The sequence below is a fragment of the Carcharhinus amblyrhynchos genome, chromosome 14, assembly GCF_965287045.1.
Source record: "Carcharhinus amblyrhynchos chromosome 14, sCarAmb.v2.hapA, whole genome shotgun sequence".
Taxonomy (NCBI): Eukaryota; Metazoa; Chordata; class Chondrichthyes; order Carcharhiniformes; family Carcharhinidae; genus Carcharhinus; species Carcharhinus amblyrhynchos.
In genome coordinates, this window is record NC_137337.1 from 30,789,699 (window position 1) to 30,807,228 (window position 17,530).

Genomic DNA, 17,530 nt, shown 5'->3' on the forward strand with positions numbered 1-17,530 from the left:
GGATTCTATGGTTCTAAGTACCGAGCTCCTTTATTGTCCCTACGCTGAATTATTTTAAACACCTGGGGACGGCACAGTGACAAGCATTGCTGCCTCACAGCATCAGGGATTCAGGTTCAATTCCAGCCTCGGGTCACTGTGTGGAGTCTGCATATTCTTCCCGCGTCTGCGTGATTTTCCTCCCACAGTCCAAAGATGTGTGGGTTAGGTTGATTGGCCATGCAAAATTGCCCTTACCGTCAGGGGGACTAACAGGGTAAACATGTGGGGTTATTTGGATAGAGCCTGGGTGGGATTGTTGTTGATACAGGCTTGATGGGCCGAATGGCCTCCTTCTGCATGCAGAGATTTTAGGTACTGTGTTTTGTAGGATATCAGTTATATACCATAGCACAAAATACTGGGAATCATGGTTCAAAATACAGTGTGAAATTGACTTGTGAAGTATGCACATAAATCCTGTATCAACACGATTAACTGCCTTATTGATTTAAGAAATTAAAAGTAACGATTCTGGCTGTGAAACAAAATACTTCCAATGCTGAAAATCTGAAATAAAAGTAAACAAAAATGTTAGAAATAACCCATGGGTCATGCAGCATCTTTGGTGAGAGAAATACAGTTAACTTTTTGGGTCAATGAAATTCTGACAAAAGACCATCAACCTGAAATGTTAATTGTGTTTCTCTCTCCATGGATGTTACCTGACCTGCTCGAGTACTTCCTACTTCTATTCCAGATTGTGCTGGCCAGTTTTAGTACTGAAGTCAATTAATGATTTAATATGAAATCCAGACATTGTAGTTCAATAAACAAACATAATTCTAACCTATAAAGTATCCACTGTTAGATTATGCAAAAATTTTCAAAAGCAAAATACCGTGAACGCTGGAAATCCGAGAGGAAAACAGAAAATGCTGGAAATGCTCAGTAGGACTGGCTCCAACCGTGTAGAGAGAAACAGGGTTAATGTCTCATTCAAACTGATGAAATGTCTTAGTCCTGAAAAGTTAACTCTGTTAACACTTCAAAATGATTTTATTGGCAGCGAAGTGCTTTGAGACATCTAGTGATCATGAATGTACTATGCAAGTACAAGCTTTCTTTATACAGATGCTGCTTGGTCTGCTGAGCATTTCCAGTATTTTCTATATTAAAAGAAAATAATTGGTAGACAGACACTCAAAAACTTTCATGTGTATTAATTTATTTACACTTCAGTAATATCAGCATAAAGAGCTAAAATTACCACTAAATAAATGTGCCTAAATAATGTGGTTGAAGTTCAAGGCTTCATCTTTTAGAATTTCTTTTCTATAGTACTTGGTTAATTTTTGAAGGGTACTGCCCAACAATTCCCAGAATTATGACTTTACATAAAAAACATGGGTGCATGCGCATAAACAACGTACAATATTCACTAATGGCTATAGACAGGGACATTCAAAAACACCCACAAGCAGACTAGAAATTATTCACAACTGACAACAGTGAGAGTCGGACACCAATATTTTATACCATGCATCCCAAGTATGAAAAGTGAAAAAAAAAAATAGAATTCGCCTTCCGACAATCAAAGGTCTGTGATGATTGCGCTAATCGCAAACATGGCAATGAAAAGGGCAATGCAATTGGCTTCAGCAGCTGAACCTGGGGGGAAAATTGATTAATGACTCTTGCTGGATTTCAGGCAAGAGCACGATTTAGTTAGTTGAAGCCCTGACATTAAATTGCTTGCCAATACTCACGTGCAATGTTCTAACTATGTTAGGAGTTGTGGGTTTTAATTAAAAAATGTGGTTTGCACATGTAGATTCAGCTAACAGAATGATTCTAGCAACGTTTTCCTGCACAGAATTCAAAGTAAAGCAGCAGCCTCTGCAACACCCTAATGATATCACCATTAAGTCACATGATCAACTCTTAAAGCAATCTGCAACGAGTAAAGTATATAGCATCACCATCCCGACTCGCACTTGATAGCGACTTGATTGAACTACTGGCAAGGGCATAACACCTGCATAACCATACCCCAGCAAATGGCCAACACCTTTAGGATTGGTGGGGGGCATGGTGCAGAAGGTAAAATAGGCAAAAATCCACATTATCATAGCAGCATAAGATTCACATAAAAAATATACACATACCTGTGTACATAATGTAACTGGTGAATGGAGTCGATAGCTAAAACCATTTCTGCTATGTAAAATTTGGACATTTCTTCTGGAAGCCTGTCTTCGAACTTGCTGAGCAATGTCAGCAGATCCCCACCCACATAGTAGTCCATAACTAAGTACTGAAAATACACAAAAATGCACCTAATAAGACAGTACACATTTTCTACCTTTAAATATATTTGGTTAATCAAACCAATTACAAGTAAATGATTATCACTAAAAAAACCCTGCTTTAACAACTTGAGATACTATTTTCTCTGGAGTGAACAACTATGTTATCTTTTTGTTCTGTTGGGTAACTTCAGAAATGCAAGTGAAAGCGGACTTACCAAGTAGTTATCATCTTGGAAGGCATAGTGTAGTGTAGTAATCCACTGGCAATCACCATTCACCAGAACATTCCTTTCTTCGCGAAAGCAAGCAGTCTATACATAAGGAAGTGTTTCATGAGCCTGATTACGTATTTTTAGTTAGATTGCATTATTTCCTACATTACTTCCTAGGTTTGGCTTCCATTTGATCAAACTGGACCCCTGGTATGACCACTGACTAGCAACCAAAGGGATTAGTAAACTGAGGAAAAAAACTTTTGCCCACAATTAATGCTTCACAGTTTAAATATCATTTAAGAACATCAAAGCCCCATTTTGAGTCATTTTCAAAATTTCCATGCATCTTGAATACATCATGCTTTCTTCCAATCTGATTTTTTAAAATATCTGTTAGCAAATGAGATACGACCTGATTTACTTACCATGAGCCTGGCAAGAAATGGCGTATATTCAAACTAAAACAGCAGCTTCATTGTACTATTAATACCAGGCAGATGGAAATTGCCACTCAATACTACTGAAACTAATGCTTCAGAATAGTAACACAACTAAAATTCTGCCACTAGTTTACTTTGTAATTATTTTATATTTAACAGCTGCCTAAAGATAAGGAGGATCTTTTAAGGCAGATGCTACATGCGTTGTCAAATGGAACCCAAATAAGGAATGAAGTGAAGTTGATAATTTGAGGAAAAATCCAATTCTGTGGAAACATGTGCTTACATGTGAATGAGTCTTCGGAGTGCAAGGCCATCAGGTTGAGGATTTACCAGTAAAGGAGAAAGATCTCTGGCGAGATCCGTGACTACAGAGTTGTGCTGTATCTCGAGTCTATGCGGCAATCTCACGGACTTGGACAGTGGGCTCAAAATTACCATCTTAAATTTGCATCATGGCTCAATTTTGATCTAAAAGTAGCAAACTAGTAAGCCCCTGAAATTTTGCACTTCTAAATATTTATATTATCGAAAAGTATTTTAAAATCTGACAATTCAAATGCTGCCCAACTACTTTTAATGATGATGGAAATCTGCACAGTGAATTTCACCAGCACCATTGCTTGCACAATGTATTCTGATTATTGTTCCTAACCACAAATGAATTTAAATATAGGTGTAAATTTTACTGTCACATTAAAGACAACCCAAAATCTTGCTGAGTGAAAGTGTGCCCCAGAATCCCCTATTAGTGCCTGTCTGCAATCTAGTTTCAACACTGGTGCTCAGCTAAAGTGTTGACCTAACTAGACTAAAAACTTAGATTAAGGCCAGCTCTGGCTAGCAGGATTTACTCTGCATCAAATTACCAAGTGCCCATCCACACACAGATTGAAATACTAGAAAAGGAGTGATAGTAGCCCCCCAATTTCCCCAACCAATAAGTGACAGGAACATGTTGGAGCACATACCCAATTAACATTCTGTCATGTTCTTCCCAAATCTAAAGATCTGCCAATGGCAGATGGAAGTCATAGGCCACTGAGTATTAATTTTAGAGGATATTTCACAATATTGACCTGAAAGTCTGGTAGACTACTATGGGAAAAGGTAGACGTTTACCAGTCTTAGGTGATTAAGGACTGCATGGCTCAATTTATTTCTTGTAAAAAAATGCAGCATGTGCAAGCAGATTTTATGAAAAGAACTGTGAATACAAATTATGTGGCATAAAGTGTTATTTCTTCACCAAGATGGGCTTACTGTAAAGTTATTGACACTTCTGAACAGCGGATGCCTTCAAGTAATTGTCACGTTTCATTTTAGAAAAGGTAGGTTCATTCTTACATCATTGATATTTTCGTATTTTCTTTCCTCCATGAAATCCTTAATGCATGTGTGACTAGATGACAAATCACATCCAGCCCGTACTAAATCTTTCCAACACTTCAGCACAATGGTCAGTTTAAAGAAAAACATTTATTTCCCCACTGCTTTTACATGGTTTATACAATTCCCCTGTAACAAAATACAAAAATATATACTCTGGTCCCTAATGTGTGTAACTGATACTTTACACAGTTCCAATGATTCACATTGTGATTGTAATCCTTCCAGCTTAAATCAAGCTCCTGCACCTAAATAAACTGGCTTGCTCATTACAATCAGATAAAAAATATCAGAACTACAAAAATTGTAGATATTCATCTTGTTTCAAGTTCTCATATATAATAATAGTTAGGTGGTGTAACCACAAACTGGTTTAAGCAAAAACAATCATTTATTTCGAAAAGCGATTGTGCTGAGGAAATGAAAATTAGATCCAATTGAGCACCTAATGACAAAAAATAAACTCCTACAAACTATTTACTAGCTAAATTTCTCCTAAGTTTTTTTCTTTAAAAGATCAGAAGGAGAAATCACATTATGTCAACATCATATGGTTCAAGTGAGTTTCAACCATGATCCATTTTCACTGCAATCTCAAAGCATAATTTGCCACATCCATCTGCAAGGCAATTCAGCCCAAAATGTAAAATTGGGATGCATACACTGAAATCTACATTAAACCCATTCTTACCTCAGCACGTTTCAGCATCTCCCATTTATTGAGTATTTTCATAGCATAAACACGTTCAGTGTTCTTCATTTTCACAACTGCAACCTAACGAACAAAATTGTGAGATTTACACAAATTTTATAACAGCTTACAAGTCATCAGTCTATTCAAAATTAATAAAGGACAGAATCCATGTTTAATTTCTTCTTGCTCTTTGCTCTAAGCAACTCACACGTGTTTCTAAAAATTAACACATTTATGATTAATTTTGTAGAATTAAAGAATAATGCAGCATAGAATTTGGTCTGTCATGTCTGTGTTGGCTCTTTCAAACAGCAATCCAATTACTCCTATGTGCTGGTTCTGAGTAATTTTTTCCTCCTTCAGTATTTATCCAATACTCTTTTGAAACTTAGTACTGAATCTATTTCCATTCCCCTATCAGACAATGCACACCTATTCCAAACCACATGTTGTGTAAAAGATGTCTTTCCTCATGTTGCTGTGTCAATCATCGCAAGTCTGTGCTTTCTGGCTATCAACTCTTTATGCATTGAGAAGTAGGGTCTAGCTTGTCACGCTGTATATGAATTGAATTGTATTTACTGTTCTTCAATACCCCACTAATGTTTTCACTGGAAGGTTTCAGCCTGGGAATGGTCTTAATATATTTGTCCAGAACTGATCTTTAACTAACTGAAATTAGATTGTGCGTCTTGAGATTGTGTATTTTAGCCAACTTTTTCAAGATGCCTCATTGGCATTTCATCAGCAAACAACTGGAATACTGTTCACCAGTTTCTAGCAGTTTGTGCTCATTTGTGTTTCCAAATTACTTGCAGAAAGATTAGAAAGACAAGTTTGAAAAGCTTTATTCAGATAAAGATGACTGTGTTGGCAGAGAACTTGAGTAAAAATGACAGTCTATAAATATTACCAGCCTGAACTCATTAAAAAAAACTACAAATTCAGTCCTGAAACAAATAAAAATGTCTAATTATCCATTATCAACTGTTTTGCTAAAGTTGGAAACGTAAACATTCTAAATACTAACAGCTGTGAGACAGAAAGAACGCGAAAGAGAAACAATAAGATGCAAGACTCCATATCAGGAGACAATGTATTTAATCTTTGACATTTGAGGAATTGATAGAACATAGAATCCCTGCAGTGTAGGAGGACAGTTGGCCCATCAAGTTTGTACCAACTCTCTGACCGTGCATCTTTACTCAGGTCCCCTCCCCCATCCTATCCCCTTAACCTCACACATTTACCATGGCTAATCCATCCAACCTACACATCTTTGGATACTAAGAGGCAAATTTAACATGGCCAATCCACCTAATCAGCACATCTTTAGACCGAGAGGGGAAGCCAAAGCATCCAGAGGAGAAACACACAGATATGGGGAGAATGTGCAAACTCCACATGAGCATTCAAAATTGGAGTCCCAGGTCCCTTGAGCTGTGAGGCTGCAGTGCTAACCGCTCAGCTGTCCAAAACAACATTGAGGATTCCTCTTTCTCTCACCCTCACCCTCCATAAGGACAATGTTACCTCCCTTTTCCAAATTCAGACCAATGTCAGGAATCCAGAAGTGAGTCAAACCAGGTTCACTTTCCACCAGGACTGCTAAACCCCAGGTTCCCAACACACAGCAATTCTAAGCCACAGGGCGACCTCAAGATGCAAAATTCCAACATCCTCACTGTACTATGAAACTGTGTCAGCTGCAACAAAACCCCAGTTCCCCTTCTGAGTACTGCTAAACACTAGACAATACTTTCCTCTTAACCACTGCATCTCACGTACCAATTTGTGTTGTGTTGTTAGCTTTAAAATAGTAAGCTAACAAAAGGTCATTTTCAGTTATCACAGAATAATTAGTAGTGCTGAGAAATTTAATCAAAGTACCCAGTGAAGGAAACTGATTAAAAATATTAATCGCTAAATCAGTGGTCTTGATGTCAAGCTTAAATATGCATTAAATGCATCCAGTGTTATAGAATGGAAAAGGCAGGAGAATGGGGATGAAAAAAATCAGCCATGATTGAATGACGGAGCAGATTCAATGGGCTGAGTGACCTCCTTCTGCTCCTATGTCTTTTGGTCTTACAGACTTACAAAATAGTGTTACCTTACAATGCCACAGAACCACTACTAACTATTTATTAAAACTGTTGAGAGATTCAGAACATCCCAAGCTTTTGTAGTTAGTTCTATTTCAGGATTTAATCAATGGGAAACTCCATTTTAAACATGTCAACATTTCCATGCAGTAGCCTTTATGTCTGAAGTTGCTCCTGTTGATGGCCTTTAATGTACTAGCAAACAAAATTCTGCAATTTAACCCGAGTTCTATCACTTGCCAGCTCAATTACAAAGCTGCTAGATTGAATTCCAGAAATCCATCAGTCCTCATCTGGCTGCAGTCAAAGTGGAGTAATGTAATAAAATGTAAATACATGAAATTCATTTTCTTCTTTACTAAGAGTAAGGCGCCTAGTCGCTTGAGCTGGAACGAACTGTACACAGTAATAAGAGGCCTACTGAAGAGAATCCACTAGTGTCCACAATTACTCCTCATTCACCATTCTGAAAATCCATCTCAGTTTCTTCCACTATGCAGTTTCACAGTTTTGTCCAATATCCCTCCCCACCCCCTGCTGTTTTTTGCAAAAATATACTTTATTCATAAAATATCTACAAGAGACATTACAAAATATTTCAAATTGTCAGAACAAGAAAGTGCAATGATATTCACATTTTTTCCAGAGATCAAGATTCTCTTTAGGGTGTTTCAATTCAGTAATGAGAATATCATAAACATTTCAATATTTTTGTTACAGAGAATACAATTCTATTCAAACCACATACATGGGTCATGTTGCATTCTGAGGTGCTTCAATACAATTACATACTATTAGGATTAAGCACACAGTTCGTGGGGTTTTATATGGTTTAAAGCCCCTTTGTGTACATTGGCTGAGAGGCCTTGCACAGTGGCCTTTTCCTATTGTACTTTGGCAATGGCTGAGTGCACCCAAGCTTGAGTGCATCCCTCAGCACGTAGTCCTGGACCTTGGAATGTGCCAGTCTGCAACACTTGGTCGAGGATAGTTCTTTGCACTGGAAAATCAACAGGTTTTGGGCAGACCAAGGAACGTCTTTCACCGAGTTGATGATCTTCCAGCAGCAGTTGTTGTTTGTCTCAGTGTCTCTCCCTGGGAACAGCCCACAGGGCACAAAGTCCTGTGTCACAGAGTTACTCAGGATAAATACTACTGTATCTCTCTCTCCAAACCATTTTTGCAAAGGAACATTATAGGGCTGTGGTACTGCTTTAACATGCTGACATGACAGTTGCTTTTCTTCCCTATAGTCTGGGGTGTTGATTAGATAGTCCACCTCCCCAATTCTCTTTGCTACTGTATGGGTGACTGAACTGGGCTTTCAGAGGGTCACCCTGTATCAGTGGGAGCACGAACACACCATCTCCTGGCAAAGGATTCAAGTCTTGAAACGTTTGTCTGCTAGCTTTTTCATAGCTGTTTGGGAGGTTTTTATGCACTCCTGAACCACATCACAGGCTCCTGTAAGCTGCTCACGAAATGGATATGATATTGTCTAACATGGCAAGCTCTTTCTTCTACTCTAAACATTTGTCCTTGATTAGCTGAACAGGACCCCTCACTTAGTACCTACAAGCTAACTCAAAAGAGGCAAACCTGCTTAACTCAGAAGTCCTGGTGGAAAACAGAACAAAATCCAGGCCTTTATCCTAGTCATGGAGATACGTGTGACAGGATGCCTCAAGTACTGTTCTAAAGCTCCTTACAAAATGTGGGTGATATGTTGAGGACCTCCTGGAATACTTTAATCAAGGTTTAAGCCCTGATGCGACTGGATCTCAGTGGACAGCTGATAATTGTGTTAATTCCTCCACCACTAGCTTGGCAGAGATGGTTCCCAGTGGAATGGCCTCTGCGAATTCAATAGCTACATTAGGGGTTCCATTCACATACACACAGGGCAGGGTAGGTGTAGGAAAATGCTTTGTTGAAGGGGCGGCGCGGGCTCGTTAGGCCGAAGGGCCTGTTTCCCGTGCTGGGTTGTTCTTTGTTCTAGCCACATCAATAGTAATAGGAATATATGGTTTTGTTTTCATCAGTGGTCTTGTTCAATCCACAAACAGCTTTGGTTCTCCAAATGCAGGTAGGGGAAGCATACGTGCAGGTTTATTGCAAGCTGCGGTTTCGCCACTACTTGACAGGTGTGGCAAGATTTTCAGAATCTCATCACATCTTTGTGGAGGTGTGGCTAATAAAAATGCTGGTTTATGGGGGCTTAAGCTTTTCATACACTGACACATCCAGTCATTGGGATTTCATGGGCTAGCCTCAGTATCTTGGCAGCATCACTATCTGGTGGATCACTGTCCACTTTTCATTTGCATGTCTGTGACAGGCTCTCCACTTCAGCCTGTGTTCGAGCAGTCTGTACCAGGCCAGCTTGCTGAACCACAACCAAGGAAAACCTACTCATTACATCCTTGGAGTCTTCCAAACTTCCCAAAAAAGTTCTGGATAACTAGATGGTTGAAGTCATCTGTCTACAGTGCTCGTTTGGCCACCTCTGAATGGCTCATTGGGCCATAGACCAGGTTACCCCACAGTCAAGAAAAATGCAAAGAATTTTCATCTGCTTTTTATGTGCCCCAATAAATCCTACAGACTTTCCCTCTAACCTCCAAAAATCAGCACAAAAGTGATCAGTCTTAAGGGAACTGGAATACATAAGCATCCAAGCCGTGCTCCTTTTGTTGTCTGAGGTGGGGTTTCTGTATTTCCAGCCATCCCCTCTCTCCCATTGGTGCTCAGCTTTCTAGCGTTCTCCCATCTCCTAAGCTTTCCAGGCTGCTGAGGATGAATAGGTAAGGGTTTCTTTTGGGCTGAGGACTTAAGCACAAGCTCATAATCATTAGTGAGAGTTCTGCGTGACTGGCCCTTGCCACTTTCTGATCTTGTGTGTGTTTTTAGGAAGAGGCTGTGCATTTTTGAATGGGGTGGGATGGCATGATGGCGCAATGGTTAGCACTGTTGCCTCAGAGGGACCCAGGGTCAATTCCCGACTTGGGTCACTGTCCGTGTGGAGTCCACGTGTTTTCCCTACGTTGCATGGGTTTCCTCCTGTTTCCTCCCAGTTGGAAAGGTGGGCTGATTAGGTGCAGTGGTCATGTTAAATTCTCCCTCAGTGTACCTAAACAAGATTTGTTCTTTCTCTTTCTTCTTTTTATTTTGGAATTCTAGTTGTAGCCATCTCCGTTTTAGTTGTAATCATGCTGAAGCTAAGCTGCCTGTTCCACATCCTCCAGGTAAACAATCTAATTGTGTGGCCAGTAGTTTTACAGTTTCAGCTTTCCTGGCTTTTGAATGCATCTGTAACTGCACCACCTTAGCTATACTTTTTAAACTCAAAGGTTTGAAACTTTAAATTATTGAAACTAATTTCCATCTGTTCTAGAAAGACACTGGCTTCAAATGTGATTATTTTGCACTTTAGTATGGTAAATCCAAGAAATCTTGCAGCAATTCTTTCTTTTTAAAAGAAATTTGCTTTAAGGGGACAGGGGTTTTCATGAATTTAGCAAGGATGTGCTTTGTCAGTACTGCAGGAGTCCCACTATCTACACTTTCAAATGATAAAGAATTGACCAGAAAGGTTATTTGAGCTTAAACAAAGAACAATATAGGTTTATTGACCCTAATTCCCGAATTAAAACTAGACAAATTGCAACCATCATTCCTACACACACATCCCCTGGACCCATATACACTAGTTCAATTGGTAGAACATGAGGATAAGTTTACAGTTTGTGAAAATAAACAATCAAATAAAATATACAGTTAACTGCCCTTTGGCTAGTGTCGATGCAGTGATTCTACATTGTGTTCAGTTGGCTTCCCGAGTGTAATTCTATGGAGTAGATTACCACATTTCATTCCCAAAAGAGCTTGGTTTGCAATAGATTTCTCTTCTCAGGGTAGTTACTTTCCAAATCCTGCAACTACACTTTAGAAAGGGTGACAGAGAGAGAAACAGCTTCCTTGCAGCTTTTCAGTGTAGAATTCTGATATCTTGTATACTCTGGTTTTGTAAAACAGTACTGCTGGCTGTAAATTCTACAGGTAGTCTTTGTTTCATACAACAGGTAAATTGCATTTTGATGTCTCATCTAATATGAAAGTCAACCATTGCCTTAATAGGATTCCAATTTGCTTTTTTTTTTAAAAAATTGAGCCCAAAAATTTAAGACAAAAGTGCTTGCATGAAATGCAAAACACTAAAATCTACTAAAATAACTTTTATGAGTAACGTATCTTGATTTTTATAAGAACATAAGAAATAGGAGCAGGAGTAGGCCATCTAGCCCTTCGAGCCTGCCCCGCCATTCATAAGATCATGGCTGATCTGTCATGGCTCAGTTCCACATTCCCACCCTCTCCCCATAACCCTTAATCCCCTCTCTTATCAAAAACCCATCAACCCGCGTCTTAAAAATATTTAGCGAGGCAGCCTCCACCACTTCAACGGGCAGAGAATTCCAGAGATTCACCACCCTTTGAGTGAAGAAGTTCCTCCTCAACTCCGTTCTAAACCGCCCTCCCTTTATCCTGAGGCTGTGCCCCCTAGTCCTACTGTCTTTTTTCAGCGGGAAGAGTCTCTCCACCTCTATCCTATCCATCCCATTAATCATCTTATACGTCTCAATGAGATCTCCCCTCATTCTTCTAAACTCTAACGAGTACAAGCCTAGTTTATTCAGCCTCTCCTCATAGCTCAACCCCCTCAACTCCGGTATCAGCCTAGTAAACCTCCTCTGCACTCCCTCCAAGGCCAAAATATCCTTGTGCAGGTGTGGCGCCCAAATCATTTTTGTGAACATTTTTCCTATAATGCTGTTAAATATTATCTTTCTTTGCATCTCAATGGTGTCTCTTATGACCCTTATCTTTCAAAATCTTTTACAAATTTCTTCCGATTAGTAGGGACATGGCTTTTTATGTTATAAAATAAAAAAGGAAACCATTTACGTAAATATGCGAGTGAACTGTCAGTTACCAAAATTATTTTCATGCTACTGCCATTATTTGTTTTGGATCCTGTAGTGATATCCAGAAAGTAGTAAATGTTTATTTCCAATAGCAGAACCTATCACCTCAAAGGAAAAAACTTAACGTAAGCGAATGTGTTATCACCTGAGGAAATTAACAGAATTTGTTCTCAAGCCTCAATAACTAGCATTAAAAGAAATAAATGGCAATTTGGGCTGCCATGTACTGTTTTTCTACAGAACCCCAGGCAATATGCTATGTTATACAGAGTAATACATAATTGTAGCAGTGCAATAATACATTATGTCCCTCTACGGCTGCAAAGTCTAACTCAGGTTGTCAAATACATTAACCACGAGTCAAGTGTGGCTACTCAGGAATTCAGGTGTGGCAAACTGCATGCTTGATTAGTTTATTGAAAAACAGGAGGCACCAATGTCAGGCATATGATCTCAATACTCATTTTGCATGGCCCATGCATGTGCACGTTGCCTTTTTGTAAGATTGTTGGTGAAATAGTCAACACAACAGCAGTGCCCAAACACTTTTGATTGTTTCATGCACTTTACTTCCTTGGTTACTTACTAATGATCTGCTACAAATGTGCAATAATTTTACCCATATAGCGCCATCATAATTCCAGTGAATTGGCACTCCTTCCAAGGCCAATACACAAGAACACAGGAATTAGGAGCAGGAGGCGGCAATCTGACCCCTCAAGCCTGCTCTGCCATTCAATAAGGTCATGGCTGATTGAACTCTGGCAGCAATTCCACTTTTCTGTCACCCATAACCCTTCTGATCAAAAATCTATTTAACTCAACCTTGGCTACATTCAATGACCTAGCCTCCTCTGGTCTCTAGGGAACAGAGTCCAACAGACAAATGACCAGAGAAAATTTCTCCTCCTCTTAGTCTTAAATAGGAGGGAGTATAATTTTAATTGCCCATGACTAAACAGAAAAGTTTTGATTTGCATATTTGTGTAATCAGTGGTGTATTTCTCCTTTCCCCTCAATTTCTACGTTCATACATGAAAAGTGGGATAAAGAAAATAGCTACAAGGAAAAGATCACAGAGAAAATATGATTTTTTTCCAAATTAACCCAGATTCAAAGTCCAATGGTGTATTCTTGCAGAGTTGGTAGGCTGAACAGTGATGGTGGATAATTCACATTTCTGGTGAGATGACTTCCACTATGGGATAGGCATGTAGAGATGGATTAGTCTTGTAAGTGCTGACACAGATGCTCCACTAAAAACAGTGAAGGTGTGAAACCAGGTATTCAAACCCGGCCAGAGACCTTATTTAGGAACTGCTTCTTGCTAGATGGAAAATGGCTGAACTTTACAGCTTCAGCAAGACAGGGTCCAGCCTCGAGCATCATGTGACAGGACACCCACTTCTCCATTTTGATTTGGGCAAAGAATATTTATCTGTCGGCATTTATGAAATGGATTGTGTTTCCACCATTAATAATTTCAAGAGGTTTCAGGATCCTATGCCCTCGTAAACGGGTCGTTTTTGTTGCATTTCTAAGGCTAGGCTGAAGCAAACAGTGTTTGTAAAATTGTCTTGGAATTTGGTCTCTGCAGTCAGAGAGCATTAGCGCCTCTTTAGAGATAATGAGTGTCAACTTCTTATTGCTGCAATCTTCCTTTTGTTTGAATCATAGCTTTAATCATTTTAAAGCCTTTGCCCTGTTTTTATGATTTTATAAATCAGCCATGATGATATGTTGTATATATTATGAAAGAAAATTTTTAAAAGTGTGTCCCCTCATTGTAGATTGTTTCACATGTGGAAACATCATTTCAACTTCCAACCTGTTGGAGTCCCCGCAGGTTCTTATATGTTTCAATAAGATCACCTCTCATTCTTCTAAGCTCCCAAGATACAGGTCCAACCTATTCAATCCTTCCTCATAAAACAGACTCTTTAAAGTCAATCAAGTGAACCTTCTCTGAACTCGTTCTAATGCACTTGTATCTCTCCTTAAAGAGATCAAAACTGTACACGACACCCTAGATGTGCTCTTGCTAAGGCCCTGTACAGCTGTAGCAATACTACTCAACTTTACCAACATGCCACTTGCTTTTGCCACATTCTAACATTTTGTGATTCATGTACCAGGACTTCCCGGTCCCTCTGTACCGTAGAGTTCTTCAGTCTCTTTCCATCTAAATAATATACTGCTTTTCTATTCCTCCTGCCAAAGTGAAATAGTTCAGATTTTTACCCACTTCCTCAACCAACTCAATCCCTTTGCAAATTCTATGCTGTCTTGACAAATGACTTTTCTATCTTTCTATCAGCAAATTTAGCAACCGTACATTTGGTCCCTTCATCCAAGTCATTGTTACAGATTGTAAGTAATTGAGGCCCAGCATTGCTCCCTGTCTCATTCCATTAGTTACAGGTTGCCAATGCAAAAATGACCAAATTTCCTTTATTCTCTGTTTCCTAATAGCTATGATGTGGAGATGTCAGCATTGGACAATAAGAAGTCTCACAACACCAGGTTAAAGTCCAACAGGATTATTTGCCTACAAAATACTCACATTGCAACCATTATCTTGTAAATTGAGTTTGTGTCCACGTATCTGCCCTGTTTGTGAACACAACTCCTCACTCACCTGATGAAGGAATGAGAGTCCAAAAGCCTGTGCTGCCAAATAAACCTGTTGGACTTTAACCTGGTGTTGAGAGACTTCTTACTGCCTTAATAGCTAGCTAATCTAATGATATGAATCATTACCTCCTCCATGGGTTCTTATTTTGTGGAGTCAAATTTAATGTGTTACCTTATTCAATAATTTTGGAAATCCAAGTACGCCACATCTATAGGTTCCCTTTGATCCACCTTGCTTATTACTTCCTCAAAAAGCCAACATGTTACTCCTGCAATTACCTCTAGTAAAGAATTCTCACATTTTTCCAATGAAAAGTTAGACCAACCGGTCTCTAATTTTCTTCATGTCTCCTTTCTTTCTTGAATAAAGTGATGCGATTTACGATTTTCCAAACCACTGGGACTTTTCCAGACTCGATGCAACTACTATCTCCGCAGCCAAATCATTTTCAAACCCTAGGATGAAAGCCACCAGACTCAGGAAACTTGCCAGCCTTTAGTTCAAATAATTTTCCCAGTACTTTTCCTTTGTGATTGTCTTAAATTCTTCCCTCCTTCTCACCTCGATTTTCAACCATTAAGGTTTTTTTGTCTTCTATAGTGAAGACAGATTTAAAATGTCAGTTTAGTTCATGGAAAGTATAGAGAAATGCAAACAGCCAATATTATACCACCTATTTTAAGGCCCAGGAGTAAATACACACAAATACAAACAAAATTCAGCTCAATAGCAATATCCCTAGCAAACATTTTGAAGTAATTATTTTGTATTTGTCTCACCACCCAGAAAATTAAATATTTTAGTCCTGAATCTTTGGAGTTTTATTTGTAATTCCATTATGAAATGTGCATGAGGACAAACATTTTACAATTAAAATTAAGAGTATTGTATGCCAAATATAAGCTGCACAAACAATTTACGCAAAATTACGGACCCTGAAAGCTGCACTGCTGCTCATGAAGTTGAGACTGGGCCTCAAGAGAGGGAGTGAGCTAGAACACAGCATAGGTACAAGATAACTATACTGCCATTGTGTAAAACAATACATGACACGTAGAGTACCTCAAGGGCAAAGTCTTAATGGTAATTTCCGCAAAAGGAAGCACATTTAAAAAAACATTTAATCAATCTGTGACTGAATCAGTAGTCAACCAAGCCAATGCAGTTCCAAACTCATTTGGTGAATGGGAGCAGGAAGGAACAGCCAAGCACTTTCAGACATTCAGTTCCCTCTTCTGTTGACAACAGCTGGCCACATTTAGGAAGCCTGTCTGATAGAAAGAGCTCTGAGCCCAGAGGAAGTGCGTGTCCAGGGGTGTTCCTTCTGTACATAGAAACAGTCAACTCCTTGAATTGTTGCAAGAACTTAACCTCAAAGAGAATTACTGTAATGCACCAACAGTCATCTGTTTTTGCTGAAGCCAAATATGTACATATAGCTGACGCACAGTGGATTACTCATCATCCACTGATATTAAACTTAGTTCCTGTACATGGTCACACCTTGTTAGCTGCAAAAAAGATATAAAATTGCTTACTATGTCTGCAATTTCCTTCAGTGCGTGACCCCACCCTGTCTGTACAATAAGATTTTAATAAATTTGAGGGTAGAATCTACCATGAAGCCTCTCCCAAGCAAGCAAAATGTGCATTTGTGTAGCACCTCTTACATCTTTAGGACTACCCATAAAGCTCGAATAACTTTTAAAATGAGAGTCACTATTATGTGGGCAAGCATGGAACAAAATTTGTACAGTAAGAAGTCTCACAACACCAGGTTAAAGTCCAACAGGTTTATTTGGTAGCAAAAGCCACTAGCTTTTGGGCCTCTGACCCTTCATCTGGTGAGTGGAGAGTTGTGATCACAAACAGGGGATGTAAAGACACACACTCATCTTTACATCCCCTGTTTGTGATCAGAACTCTCCACTCACTGACAAACGGTCAGAAGCCCGAAAGCTGGTGGCTTTTGTCACCAAATAAACCTTTTGGACTTTAACCTGGTGTTATGAGACTTCTATGTTTACTCCAGTCCAATGCCGGCACTTCCACAACAGAATTTGTATACAACAAACTGAAATGAGATAAATGACCAATTAACCAATTATGGTGATCTGATTGAAGAAAGTGTTTGATCTGAATGTTTAAGAACTCCCTTACTTCTTTTTAAATAGTATCATAGGATCTTTTATGTTCATCTGAACACACGGACTGCCTCTTTTCAATATCTCTTCCAGAAGACTACATTATCTGTCATTGCAGCCACTCTCTCTAGCCGGATGTTTGATATGCTACTGACCTACAGGATTATTTAAAAAGCCAATACCCATGAGCAAACAAATGGATGCACTTTGAGTTTTTTTAAAGTTCTGATTCTATTTGGAATTTCTTCTGCGCACACATATAAACAAGCTAGTTTCTGTTTTGCGACTCAAGGCTCAAGGTGCATTATATGATCATGATGATGTCATTGCTCAAATGGGTCTATATCTTAAACACACACATTCGTGCATTTGCGCTGTGTCATGTCCTCAGGCAGCCCCAAACCACTTTTCAACCAGTAAGTTAATTTCGAAGTCAGTCACTTGTGCGTAAACAAATGTTGCAGACATTTTGGATACAGCAAAGTCCCATACACAGCGAATTAATAAATAAATGGACCAGTTAATATTTTGTTTTTATTTAACTACAGATTTAGGACATGGCTGATGTTTCATTTATTCCCCAACTGTTCTAGAACCACCTTTAGAATATAACCAAGTGGCTTGCTTGGCCA

At 39.0% G+C, this 17,530-nt stretch overlaps 1 protein-coding gene across 4 annotated transcripts in view; it reads right to left on the bottom strand.

Moving 5' to 3' along the window:
- Positions 1-17,530, bottom strand: part of cdc42bpb (CDC42 binding protein kinase beta (DMPK-like)) — a 175,810-nt gene that overhangs the window by 69,108 nt on the left and 89,172 nt on the right. For all 4 annotated transcript variants that reach the window (XM_080202549.1, XM_080202547.1, XM_080202550.1 and 1 more), the window contains exons 3-5: positions 5,027-5,110; positions 2,507-2,602; positions 2,148-2,296 (exon numbers count right to left, since the gene is read on the bottom strand). In XM_080202549.1, the coding sequence (XP_080058675.1) occupies positions 2,148-2,296; positions 2,507-2,602; positions 5,027-5,110 (329 nt within the window). The remainder of the gene's footprint in view (positions 1-2,147; positions 2,297-2,506; positions 2,603-5,026; positions 5,111-17,530) is intronic.